The sequence below is a fragment of the Myotis yumanensis genome, unplaced genomic scaffold, assembly GCF_028538775.1.
Source record: "Myotis yumanensis isolate MYYU_CA2020_CCGP unplaced genomic scaffold, mMyoYum1.0.hap1 SCAF_5, whole genome shotgun sequence".
In the NCBI taxonomy this organism is placed as follows: Eukaryota; Metazoa; Chordata; class Mammalia; order Chiroptera; family Vespertilionidae; genus Myotis; species Myotis yumanensis.
The window spans coordinates 2,222,353-2,234,876 of NW_027223756.1; the positions used below are offsets into that span (position 1 = coordinate 2,222,353).

Here is a 12,524-nt window from a genome sequence, read left to right on the forward strand (position 1 = left end):
GTGGCTTTAATCCCGGAGCCACCCACCTGGGGGTGAGGGTGGGGGCTGCCCAGTGTGGCTGAGCCAACACTTCGTGGATCCCCCCCCACCCCACACACACACACACCTCACCCCTGGGCCTGCGGCAGCTGCCTGGCATGCAAACCTTTGGCAGCTCAGCAACCCAGCGGAGGCTGCCTCCCGCTCTCCTCCTCGGGTTCCGCCCAAGGAAGTCCCAGAACTTCCTCGGGGTGAGAACTACAGCCTCGTGCGTGCGCGTGTCCTGCGGTACTTACTCTCTGGGTGACGGAGGGAATTTTAAGGGTCATCTGAGCCACCTGCCACGGGGCCTTCCAGGCCCCCATGAGGCCTCAGCTACATTAGGGATCGGGTCCTAGAGGCCAGGAAACCGAGGCCGAGAGAGGAGAGTGGCCTCACTCAGGGACGCCAGCTGCTGCAGTGAGCTGGGGTGTGAGCCCGCCACCTGCCTCCAGGGCCCAGCTCACAGCCACGGCACCTGCCCAGCAACGTGGAAACAACCACATGGGCTAAACCCGGCCGAATCCACGCCTCCATTTCAGTTACACTCTCCAGCCTGAAATGCCCCAGGCGACTCTTTGCGGGGGGGGGGGGGGGGGGAATTTCTCCCCGAGTCCCTTTTCCATTCAAGAATCCCGCGTCTTTCTTTCCCTTCTCAAATGTACTTATCGCCACTGCTCCAGGTCCTTGTCTGCTGACTGCAACATCTGGGCCACTTCGGTTCGATTTCTATTGGTTGTTTTTCTTCTTGCATTTTCCCTTTTCTTTGCAATATTCCTATTAGATGCCAGCATTATAAATGGCACGTGGTAGAGATTCTGAATTTTGTTATGTTCCTCTGAAGAGTGTTGTGTTTTTGTTTCAACAGGCAGTGACCATCTGTGGCTCCTCCCCTTCCAGAATCACCCTCACAAAAACCTTCTGGCTCTTTGGTCAACCCCTGATGTTGACCTCCGATCCTCCAAACCAGAAAGCCTATAGGGCGAGTCCTCAAGCAGAGCCACAAACTTGCAAATGTCGCTGTCTTTCAAAACTCCCTCCCTTTTCTGTCTGTTCTTGTCACTCTTCAAACAATATCTGTATCTATAACAGCCGTGGGCAAACTAAAAAAAAAAGAAAGACCGTACCCTTTTATGTAATGATGTTTACTTTGAATTTATATTAGTTCACACAAACACTCCATCCATGCTTTTGTTCCGGCCTCCGGTCCAGTTTAAGAACCCATTGTGGCCCTCGAGTCAAAAAGTTTGCCCACCCCTGATCTATAATCTATACTTACATCTTATCCATATGTGTGTGTGTGTCAGTTAAAAATAGTTTAGCCCGGCTGGCGCGGCTCAGTGGTTGAGCATCGACCCAGGAACGAGGAGGTCACCGGTTCACTCCCTGTCAGGGCACACGCCCAGGTTGCAGGCTCCATTCCCAGTGAGGCTTGTGCAGGAGGCAGCGGATTGATGATGTTTCTCTCTCGTCCATGTTTCTGTCTCTCTATCCCCTCTCCCTTCCTCTCTCTCTAAAAGAAAATCAATAAAAACAGTTTATATGTGCACATGGGTATCTCAGATCTCAGGACATGTATTCTCCAGATTCTCTTTTATACATGTTTCTACTGGAGAGTTAGCCCAGCCCGGCTCCTCCGTCCTCTGTTGTCACCAAGAGCCGGACTCCAACCCCTCAGTCTCTGTCCGGCCCCCTGTGTGCCGGGCCTGATGGGACAGGCCTGGCAGTCACTGCCCAGCAGGGAGCCGTGGGCTCTTCCCGCACCAGCTCGCCCTCCCGAGCCAGCGTCAGGCCTTCCCCCAAAAGGAAAAGCAGGTCCCCGCGCCAGGCTGGCACTGGCCACACGCTGGCTGCTGGCTCCGGGGGAGCCGACTCTCAGCTGAGATCAGCGTGAGATTTGCTAAGGGGCTGTTCTCAGGGCCGCACAGGGACGGGGGCGGAGGCAGGAAGGGGCAGCCGAGAGCTGGGCTGCTGGGCGCTGTGGACAGTGGCCTCAGCAGGTCCAGAGGGGACTTGCGAAGCTGGGGAGGCCCTTGGAGGTTCCCCACGGGTGGGTGAGGTGGGCCTTCACACCCCCAGCTCTCAGTCACTGGTTCAGCTGCAGGAGCGGCAAGGGGTGCGGGAGGCGATCCCGGGGGCTGACAGCTGAGGGACCTTCATTCCTGATCAGAGCTTCCTCCTATCGGGCCTTACTGCTCTGAATGGCCGGGTCCCTGCACTCCCTCCCCAGCTCCCTCCCACCTCCTCCAAACAAGGCCTTCTCACTCTGCTCCCCTCCTGACTCTGACTCAGCTGCGAATCCAAACCCAAAACTTCCAAAGCGGCAGAGATGAGGCAGGAAGCAGCTGGGTGAGGGGCCTGGGGCCAGATCCCGGGCCTTTGGTTTTTGTCTCCCAGGCGCCCTCATCTCAGCCTGGGGTTCTGTCACAACCGCAGGAGGGGGCTGGGGTCACACGCATTGGCTAAGTGCCCAAGGGCTCCATGCAAAGCAATTTTCCTTCCCCCTCTCGTTTTCCTTTCTTATTAATTTCACGGAGGAACAGAGAGAGAGAGAGACATCAGTGATGAGAGAGAATCATGGATCGGCTGCCTCCTGCATGCCCCCTACTGGGGATCCAGCCCGAAGAAACCCCAGGCATGTGCCCTTGACCCAAAGATCCCGGGACCCTTCAGTCCACAGGCCGACGCTCTATCCACTGAGCCACACCAGCCAGGGCCAGACTCATTTTCTAAGAGGACACTGGGGCTGAGAGACTTAGAGGATGAAGCCAAATTCAAATCCAGACTCTCCATTGACGTGGGGGCTTGGATTAAAACAAAACAAACGAAACAGCCGCCAAAGAGAACACAGGCAGGTGGCGTCAGTCAGAACCCGAGTTGTCGCAGGAAGGTACTTGTGAGGGGTGAGGTGACTTCCCACTTGGAAAATCCTCCAGATCTGCATTTAACACAGAAAGATCACGTGGAAACACTCACAGACGGGCGCGGTGCGGGAAGTAGATACTAACGCTTCTGCTTTTGTTCTATACGTGCGAGAAACGCCAGACGCCCCGTTTATCTAGACAGGTCCTGATAAAGTGAGCTTTTCTCAACACTTACGGCTTTGGAGCCGCTGATCCTGAGCCAGGGGTAGGAGGTGGGGGGGGGGGGGGGGGGGAGGACGGGGCCAGGCCGATCCAGCCGATCCAGCCGCTGGCAGTTGTGTTATCACCTCAAACAACTCACACCATCTGGGCCTCAGGCTGTTTGTTTCTGAAATTGTGAAGTTAAAATAGAACAACAGCAAAAGAAGAGCAAAGCTGGAGTAATCATACTCCCTCAGCTCTGATTGGCCCTTCTCTCCTGGGGCCTCTCTAACATGCCAGCCCTGCCCCATCCGCCCCAGGGGCCCATCTCCTGGTTACTGGACACCCCTGATCCCAGGCCCCCCCAAGACAGGAGCAGAAGCCCAGGACCCAGCCTTGGAGGGCCCTTTCCGTCTAATTGTTGGGCCTTGCTGCCCTCTGGTGGTCAGAAGTGGAATGACCACCGTTGAAAAAATGTGACCGTCTGGGAACTGGCTCTGATGGGCTGAGGGTGGGACAGAAGGGCAGGGAGCACCTTTTCTAATTGACGCCCGAGGAGTTCCATTCAAGACCGACCTGCACCCTGGGAAGCAGGGTGGGGCCGATGCCAGCAGAGGGAAAGTCCTCAGTGAGGGCGGGAAAGGGAGAGAGAGAGAGCGGAAGAACGAGGGGGCTGCAGAGCACGGCCGGCCCAGGTGGCACGGGAGAGGTGACACAGACCGAGGCGAGGAGCTGGCTGTGATCGGGAGGTGGGGTGGGAGGGTGTCCACACCCCATCGCCTCAGGATTCCTCCCAGCGATGCTCCCACGAAGGCGAAAGGGCCGAGGTGGCCGGTTACAGGGGAGGCTGCCGGAGCCTGGCGGGAGCAGAGAGGCGAAGTGGCTGGTTTCTAACTGGATTTGGGAGGTAGAATCTGCCCTGTCTGCTGAGGGTGCGGAGACAAAAATGCAAACGTACAATGGCCAGTGCACACATCGGGGCAGAACCTACCACCCACAGCGACCAGCCGCAGGCCAGGCCACCCGCCATCAGCCCCGAGGTCGGGCCTTGAGCAAGCTGGCAGCCTTCCTGTTGTCCTGCGCCCCAAGGACCAGCGGAGAAGCCAGGCATGCTCCTTCCCTGTCCTCTCCTCGCGGGGGACATCCTGCTTCTAGTCAACCCCCCTCCGGCTTCCAGGCCGCGCCTCCCAGCAGGCCCACCGGAGGCCCTCTCCCCTGCTAGAAGCTTCCCCTGCCGCCGCTGGAGTCACTCCCACCCCTGAGCCCCCTGGTGGGCCGGGCAAGGCCTTCTGAGGAGGGAGGTGCTTTAGCAAACAGCCAGGGGAATGGTGGCCGGGCTCTGGGCTGGGGCTTTGGGGAAACTCCAAGCCTGTTGCACCCCGTCCAGTGGCTGCCAGCTGCTGGCTCAGGCATCACAGGAGCGAGGCCCCAGGTTCCAAGGCTCACACGGACCTGACAGGAAGCGATGGGGTTCGGGCAATTACAGTGCCGCCAGCTCAGCGTGTTTATCGGGACTTGGCTGTTTCACTCGGGAAAGGCTTCTCAGGCTGTTGCAAGCCTTTAGTTACTGTCCAGAGTTCTAGAAAAGCCGATTGGGATCACTTTTGTCAGTGTTCTCTTCCGCCTGACGGTAGGAGAGCCAGACGGGAGGCCTGTGCAGCCGGCAGCAAAGAACATGCACCCCCACGTGGCGGGACCGTCGTGCCTGACAGGGAGGACCGCTTTCAGAGGCCTTGCCCGTGTCCTGGAAGTGCTCCCTCCCGCCGTCCGTCTTCCCGCATCCTCATGCCCTCAGCTGCTTTAACCCTTGCTCTCACTGAGGAAACTGGCGCTCAGAGAGGTTGGGTGACTTACCTGAGGACACACACGTTGGGAGAATCTGAGCCAGGCTGTGGGCGGCAGTGTTCCCTCTGGGTCCAGCTTGGCCTGTCCCGGCCTCTCCCACGCCTCCCGCGGGCACGTGCACTCCACCCCCTGCACGCCAGCCCTCAGCCCTCCCCGTGGCCTGGCGTTTAGGTAGGAACCCCCTGGGAGCGGCTCTCCTCTTGGAATGGTGCACGGGAGAGGGCCCCTGCCAGGGCTGGCTCTGCTCTAACGGCAGGAGGAGGAAGGGACCGCCTCTCTCTGGGGTGGGCGCCAGGCCAGGCACCTGGGGGATGCTGAAGCGATGACAGAGGCTGCTGAGCGTTCTTCCGCCCTCCACGCCCTCCACACCGGCAGGAACTGAGCTCAGCCGACCTCAAGGTGAGCCGGAGGCAAGAGTCATTAGTGAGTCACACACGCAGGTCAAGCTCTCTGGCACAAACCCAGCGTACTCTCCAGCAACACTTGTCTGTGGTTCCCAATAAAACCCAGGGAATAAAGCAATAAAACAAAAACTGAGCGAGTGGGCAGCAGCCCTCTGGTCCAGCCCATTCTGACCGCCCAGGGCAGAGGCCCAAGCTCAGTTCTTCAGGCGCCAAGTTCCCATTATTCTAGGCAACAAGGACACGGAGTGAAATGGGAGAGACGTGCTGTGGTCCATGGAAGGTGGTAAGTGCCACATGGAAACACAAAGCGAGGAGGGGGCAGGGGGTGTGAGAAAGTGTGGAGGTTGCCATTTTTAATAGGGTGTCCGGGCCTCTGCGCCAATTCTCTTCTAACCAAGAAATTGACATGACGGCGGAGGAAGTTTGGCAATGGGATCATGCCTTTGGAATTCACCTGGTCATGCACCCTATTACTCAGATGGAGGGTAGAATGGCCTACCAAAGACTCAGTCATGGCACCAGCGAACACACCACACCGTGTGAGGTGGGGGTGTCATTCTACAGTAGACAGCACGTGCCTGTGACCTAGGGATGGTAGTGTTTCCTTGCATATTAGACCTAATAATCCACTTAAGATATTTGTTTTCGTCTACATAACTGTAGGTTTACTGAATTTCGAGATTCTAGTACCCAAACGATCCCCTATTCCTCCAAGGAACAGAGTCATACGTCTGGTAAATTGAAACTGGTAAGTCTACCCCAGAGCTATTGTGGGGTCTTCATTAGTTGAAGGCAGAGAGAAGGGGTTACTAACCTAGATGGAATAATAGATCCTGATGAGCAAGAAAAAAAGTTAAGTGGCTTTTCAAAATGAAGTCAAGGAATGTGTCTAACAGCCGTGGGCAAACTACGGCCCTCGGGCCGGATCCGGCCCGTTTGAAATGAATAAAACTAAAAAAAAAAAGAAAGACCGTACCCTTTTATGTAATGATGTTTACTTTGAATTTATATTAGTTCACACAAACACTCCATCCATGCTTTTGTTCCGGCCTCCGGTCCAGTTTAAGAACCCATTGTGGCCCTCGAGTCAAAAAGTTTGCCCACCCCTGGTCTAGAATCATGGGGTTTCCTTGGTCACCTCTTTATGTGCCTTTGCTCAGTAATAACAGTCCACAGAACACTGTGCCAACTGAGGACGACAGAACCACCAAGACGAGGCTCCTGCCCTGTGTCTTGACTTTGGTGGTTAGCTATGTGGGCACTTCCATGTGTGTATTCATACATTTACACATGACTGCAGTGTCTGTCTGATGCACAGCCCCTGCCAGGCCCTTAAGTCCAGGTCCAGTGACCTCATTATATGCTCTTACTGTACCCTGCTTTGTCATTGTTAAGTCTCCCCTGCCATGCTCTCTGCGGGAAAGACAGAGGCCTGTTTAGTTAGCACGGACGGTGCTTCCTAAATGTTATGAACGAATGAATAAATGTAGGGTGGGAGCCTCGCCTAGGGACCCAGAAAGCATGCGCCTTGGAGAAATGGGGCTTCCATTCTCAGGCCCAGCACTGGGCAACGGGTTAACGTTTCTGAGCCTCAGTTTTCAAATCTATAAAATGGGAACGCAATAGTCTCTACACTGGGTTGCTATAACATCAACTAAGATGATGCACATAAATATTAAACACGATGGCGGACACATGGCGGGCCTGTTAATATTCATAAAATGAGGGGGGTGTACCTAGCGCTCGCTCTTCCCCAAGCGCATGCGCGGCGCTCGAGGAAGGCCCCGCCCAGCGCGCCCCCGTGCGTCCCCACGCCTGCGCGTGTTTGACCGGAACTTTAACCCGGGCCAGAGGTGAGGGGGCGGGACCTGCGCCGCACGCCTGCGCCGTGAGAGGCCCGTGCGCCGAAGGGGCGGACCGCGCACGCGCGCAGAGCGCCCCGGCTCCGGAGCATAAACAAGAGCGGGGAGGGATGAGGCGGCGATTGATCCCGGGGCGGCGAACGGCGGCGACTCCGGCGGCGAGCGGGGCCCGGCGCCGACCCTGAGTGCACGCGACCCCCGTCCCGCGCGCGAGCCTCCGGCCGGGCCCACCCGCCCGCCGCGCGCCCACCATGAACCTGGCCAGTCAGAGCGGCGAGGCTGGCGCCGACCAGCTGCTCTTCGCCAACTTCAACCAGGACGTCACGTAAGGCCGGGCCGGGCCGGGGTCGGAGGGGCCCGGGCGGGTCCCTGGGGTGGGCCTGGGGCGGGCGGGGGGCGCCCTCCTCGGGACCCTCGGGGCACCCCCCTCTCCGGGCTGGGAGAGCGACGGAGGGACGGAGGTGCTCACCCACCGGCTGGCAGGCTTTCTCCTTCCGGACCCCATTTCTCTCCAAGTTGGGCCGAACTTTGTGGCCTGACCTGTTGTCTCGCCGCCCCGCCCGGTGGGAGTGGGTCCCTCCCGTGGCCCGCAGCCCCGCTCTCGCCCGTTTCCCCTTCAGGCCCTTGTAGCCTCCCGGTCATCCTAGGCCCTTCCCCGCTTTTTTCTCTTCTTCGTCTCGCTGTTCTTTTTGGCAGGAAACTGTGATGCCCTCCCCGGGAAAGAGACAAACTTAGCCATAATCCTGGCCTCCGACCCGGGAGACACTGAGCCCAGGGGGTGACAGGAATACCTGGGGAGCCTGGGCCCTTCGGGACCGGGCCGGGGCCGTGCCCAGGGGACGAGAGGCCCCGATGCCAAGCCATGCGAGGGGCTGTGAGGATAGTTACCGGGGGGGGGGGGGGGGGGGGGGGAAGGCCTGGAGAGCAGGAAGGGTGAGCTGTGGGGCCGGCAGGCAGGAGAGCCATCCTGGGGCGTGAGTAAGAGGAAGTGATGTAAGAGGGGGAGTGGGTCAGTGGCTTTCCAACGAGTAGTTGGTTGAGTTGTCACTGGTTGAGTGCAGTCGGCAAAGTAGAAAACGAGATTTTTTTTTAAAAAAATTACAGCTTGATTGTAGGCCAAATGGAAGGTGACGGAAGATGATTTGACTTTGGGTGGTGGGCACGCAATGCAACATGCAGATCACGTATCGTAGGAATGTACACTGAAGCCTATGTGATCCTATTGGACCAATGTCACCCCAATACATTTAATTTAAAAATGCATTAAGTAAATGGGGGGCGGGGGGAACAACTTTGATTGGAGAATGGCCAGCCCCAGGGCGGTGGCCTGCAGCCGGCAGGGTTGTGAAGCTAATGCAGACAGTCCGACAGCGGGCTGCGGGCTGCGGGCTGCGGGAGGGTGGGAGGGAGCCTGGGACTGCTCCAACCACAGGTGGGAAACACACGTCCAGAAAGGCTCCTGGAGCTGAGGATCTGTTAGTGGGCAGCGGGGGCAGGGCTGTTTGCAGAATTCTCCATCATGTTCTTTCCACTCTACCTGCAGAGTAGGGTTCTGAGGGGAGCGAATTTAGGAATCAGGGTTGCAATCTTTAAAGATTAAAGCAACCAGATACCATAGTGACTAAAAGCCAGTATAGCCAAAGCAATTTGGACAACTCGTTGCACCTGGTTATAATTGGGAGAGGCTGTGTGATCCAGGTGGGGAGTAGGACATTGCAAACCAACCACGATTTACTTTTTAAGCCCTTAGCATCTTTTTTTTTTCCCCCTTAGCATCTTGAGACCAGTAAAAAAAGAAAATAAATAAAAGTGGTAGATTGATAGGGGTTTTTTATGTCTTGTATAGATCAGAGAATTTCCAAAACATTTCCTACCATTCTTTCAGTTTTTTTAAAATAATTTTCTTTTATTTATTTTTGTTGATTTCTGAGAGAAAGGGAGAGGGAGGGGGGGGGGGACATCAATGATGAGAGAGAATCATTGATCAGCTGCTTCCTGCATGCCCCCCACCAGGGATCAAGCCGGCAACCTGGGTATGTGCCCTTGACCGGAATCGAACCCAGGACCCTTCAGTCCCCAGGCCGACACTCTATCCACTGAGCAAACCGGCTAGGGCTCAGTTTTTCACTCCACATCATTTATATTGAAAGGAAATAAAATATGACCAAGCATTCTCTTTGCTGTCGTTTCAAATGGGCACCGAACTCCCTATATAATAGAAGACTGGCACTCTGACCTGCAAAAAGACCTTTTTACAACTGGAAATCATGTGCTTCCCCACCCTTCTGTGAGTTCTGAAGTTACTAGTTCAAGAGAAGATTTCTGTGTTCTGTTTTAACTTGCCAAAGAGGCCTTGATATAGTATGAAATAAGTCATAAGCGATAGCAAGTTAGGATTATACAGAAAGTTGGTTGATCAAAATGCCTAATTTGTTTTAAGTTTACACTTGAAAGAAGTACAAAAGTTCCTGAGGAACAGCCTTACGATTTGCAGCTTCCCCTCCCTTGCCCGTCTCCAAAACTTACTCTAATAGAGAAACACAATTTTTCACAGGATGAAGAACATTGGTCTAAGGTCCACATTCGTTGTATTTAGTGAGAAAGTCCGAAGCCACTTCGTAGGAGACGTTTACACTATACAGTGACGCTTAACATCGGAGCACGCCTCGCATGCCCACTGTGTTGCCTCTCCTGTCGTGCTGATAATGGTTTCCCTGTTGTGGGTTCCCCTGTGATTTTTTTTTTTTAAATATATTTTATTGATTTTTTACAGAGAGGAAGGGAGAGAGATAGAGAGTTAGAAACATCGATGAGAGAGAAACATCGATCAGCTGCCTCCTGCACATCTCCCACCGGGGATGTGCCCGCAACCCAGGTACATGCCCTTGACCGGAATCGAACCTGGGACCTTTCAGTCCGCAGGCCGACGCTCTATCCACTGAGCCAAACCGGTTTCGGCATTCCCCTGTGATTCTTACCCTAAAAGTATGAGTAAATTTTATTTTTTACGTTTTGTTTTGTTTTTAACTAGACCAGAGACCGATGAACCCAACAAAGATGATCCCCTTCATCTTGGCCTTGCATGGTTAGTCCCCACCCCAGTTTCTGAAAGTGGGGTCTTATGTTGCAGGAATGTTGGGCTTTTCAAAATGGAAGGTAAACTAATCAGTGGCAGAATATCAGCTGAATCTCAAATGGAAATCTCAAAGATGGAACTCTTCCGGGGATACCCTGGTCTGTGGGAAGCGACTCGGCAATGTCTGGTTTAAGCTGCATTTCTAATCGGGATGGGATAAAGAGAGGAGCTTGATTTTCCAGGTCTTCTGTTTATAGAAGTGATGTGCATGTTTGGAAAAGTTAAGGTATAGAGATGATAGGGGGCACTTGTTAGAAGTTGTTGCTTTCTGCAACCAGGGTTTTTCTAGGTTACAGGTGTTATTCGGAGTAGGTCACTTCTGTCCTCCTTCTCACTAGTGAGCTGATGGGCTTGGGAGCAGGTGATTTTTAAGGACCTTCCATCTTAAAGCAGCGTCATTCTGCCTGCTGTGGGGATGTGTTGAGGAGGCCGGTGGAAAGGGACTGCTTAGCTGTCAGGACTTGGTGCGACCTGCTGGACACGGGATGCATTGAAGGGGGAGTGAAGGTTACCCCCCAGTCTCTGGTTTGGGTTTTGGTGAACAGCAATACGTGACATCATGGGAGAAGGATCAAGGAAGGAGTCGGTCTAGGAGGAAATGAGCTCTGCTTTGGGAATCCCGCTGGAGGCCTGCGATGGGAACGACTGAGTGGGAGAGAAGACCTGGGCGGCGGTAAACTTATCACACAGTGTGCGGGCCCACCAGGCGGTGCCTCTGCATGGGTGTGGGCCGCCTCCACTGAGCACTGTAATCTCTAACCTCTAACGAGGAAGCCAATGGAAAGGGAAAGCCTTCACGAGTAGAGAGAGGAAAAAGGCGTTCAGAAAAAGATACAATTCACATTTTCATGTTTTAGTGGAGATCCCTGTCTTTTGGATATTGAATACTCAAGGTTAAGTTCAGTGACAGACTTGCAGATAGACGGTGGACCAAAGACAGGCATTTACTTTGGCTCCCTCCCAAAACACTAATAAAATGTCAATCAATAAAATATCAAAAAGATGTTTGTAGGATTTTTTTAAAAATCCTCACCTAAGAATACTTTCATTGATTCTAAAGAGAAAGGGGGCAGGGAGAGAGAGAGAAACATCGATGTGCGACACAGATCAGTTGCCTCCTGCATGCACCCCGACCACGAATCAAACCCATAACCTTTTTTTAAAAAATATATATTTTATTGATTTTTTACAGAGAGGAAGGGAGAGGGATAGAGAATTAGAAACATCCATGAGAGAGAAACATCGATCAGCTGCCTCCCGCACACCCTCTACTGGGGATGTGCCCACAACCAAGGCACATGCCCTTGACCGGAATCAAACACGGGACTCTTCAGTCCACAGGCCGACGCTCTAGCCACTGAGCCAAACTGGTCAGGGCAAACCCATAACCTTTTGGTGCCCAGGATAATGCTCAACCAACAGAGTCACCCCGCCAGGCTGAAAAAAATATTTTCAAAGGATTTAATCCCGTAGGATGGGGAGAATGAGAAAGGAGTCACAGCAACAAAAGTTTGGAAGCTGCAAGTGGCAAAGGCAAGAGGACCCTACGTTGCTGGTGGAGAAGGCAGAGGACCAGCCTCCTCTGCACCGCAGAGTCCTCAGCAGAGTCCTCAGAAGGCGCAGGGCTGGCGGTGGAGGGAGCTTCTGTAAGTGGAGTGAGGGGGACACACGGGAGCGGCTCCAGCTATATTTCAGGAGCAGTCACACACTCCACAGCCTCTCTCCAGAGGGTGCGACAGCGTCTTTGGATTTTGACACCAGGCACAGTTGAAGGCAGGAGTAGTAGTGAAATGGGGTGAGGGTGAAGCAAATAGATCCTTTTTTCTGTTAAGATTTGCTAGCTTCCCCTTTGTCAGTAGAAAGTATTCATTGTATTGCCTTCAACAAACTTACCACATGAACATTATTAGGGAATCAGATTGTGGGGGAATCTCAGACTTACCTGTTACTGTTCCTCTCGCATTGATAAGCCATTGTGTGGTCAGGTGAGTCCTGAGGGATTAAGAAGCAGAATCTCCAATGGGTGTGTGAACTTAACTGTTGGTGTTGGAGCTGAAAATACTTCACATCACCCTTTAAAACTGTCTGCCTTTATTGAGAAAGTACACACTCATATTATACACATATCAAGGAGTAATTGGAGTATTTTTGTTTACATTTCTTCCTGACTGCAGTGCACCGTTGCTTGATAGAC

General features: G+C 54.0%; 1 protein-coding gene across 2 annotated transcripts in view; it reads left to right on the forward strand.

The window, feature by feature from the left end:
• Positions 1 to 7,261: 7,261 nt before the first annotated feature.
• The window catches only part of WIPI2 (WD repeat domain, phosphoinositide interacting 2), a 33,876-nt gene continuing 28,613 nt past the window's right edge, over positions 7,262 to 12,524 (forward strand). Inside the window, exon 1 of one of the 2 annotated variants that reach the window (XM_070414301.1) lies at positions 7,262 to 7,519. In XM_070414301.1, coding sequence (XP_070270402.1) covers positions 7,446 to 7,519 — 74 coding nt within the window. In that variant the 5' untranslated portion in view covers positions 7,262 to 7,445. The remainder of the gene's footprint in view (positions 7,520 to 12,524) is intronic. The other variant, XM_070414302.1, reaches the window with a different exon arrangement.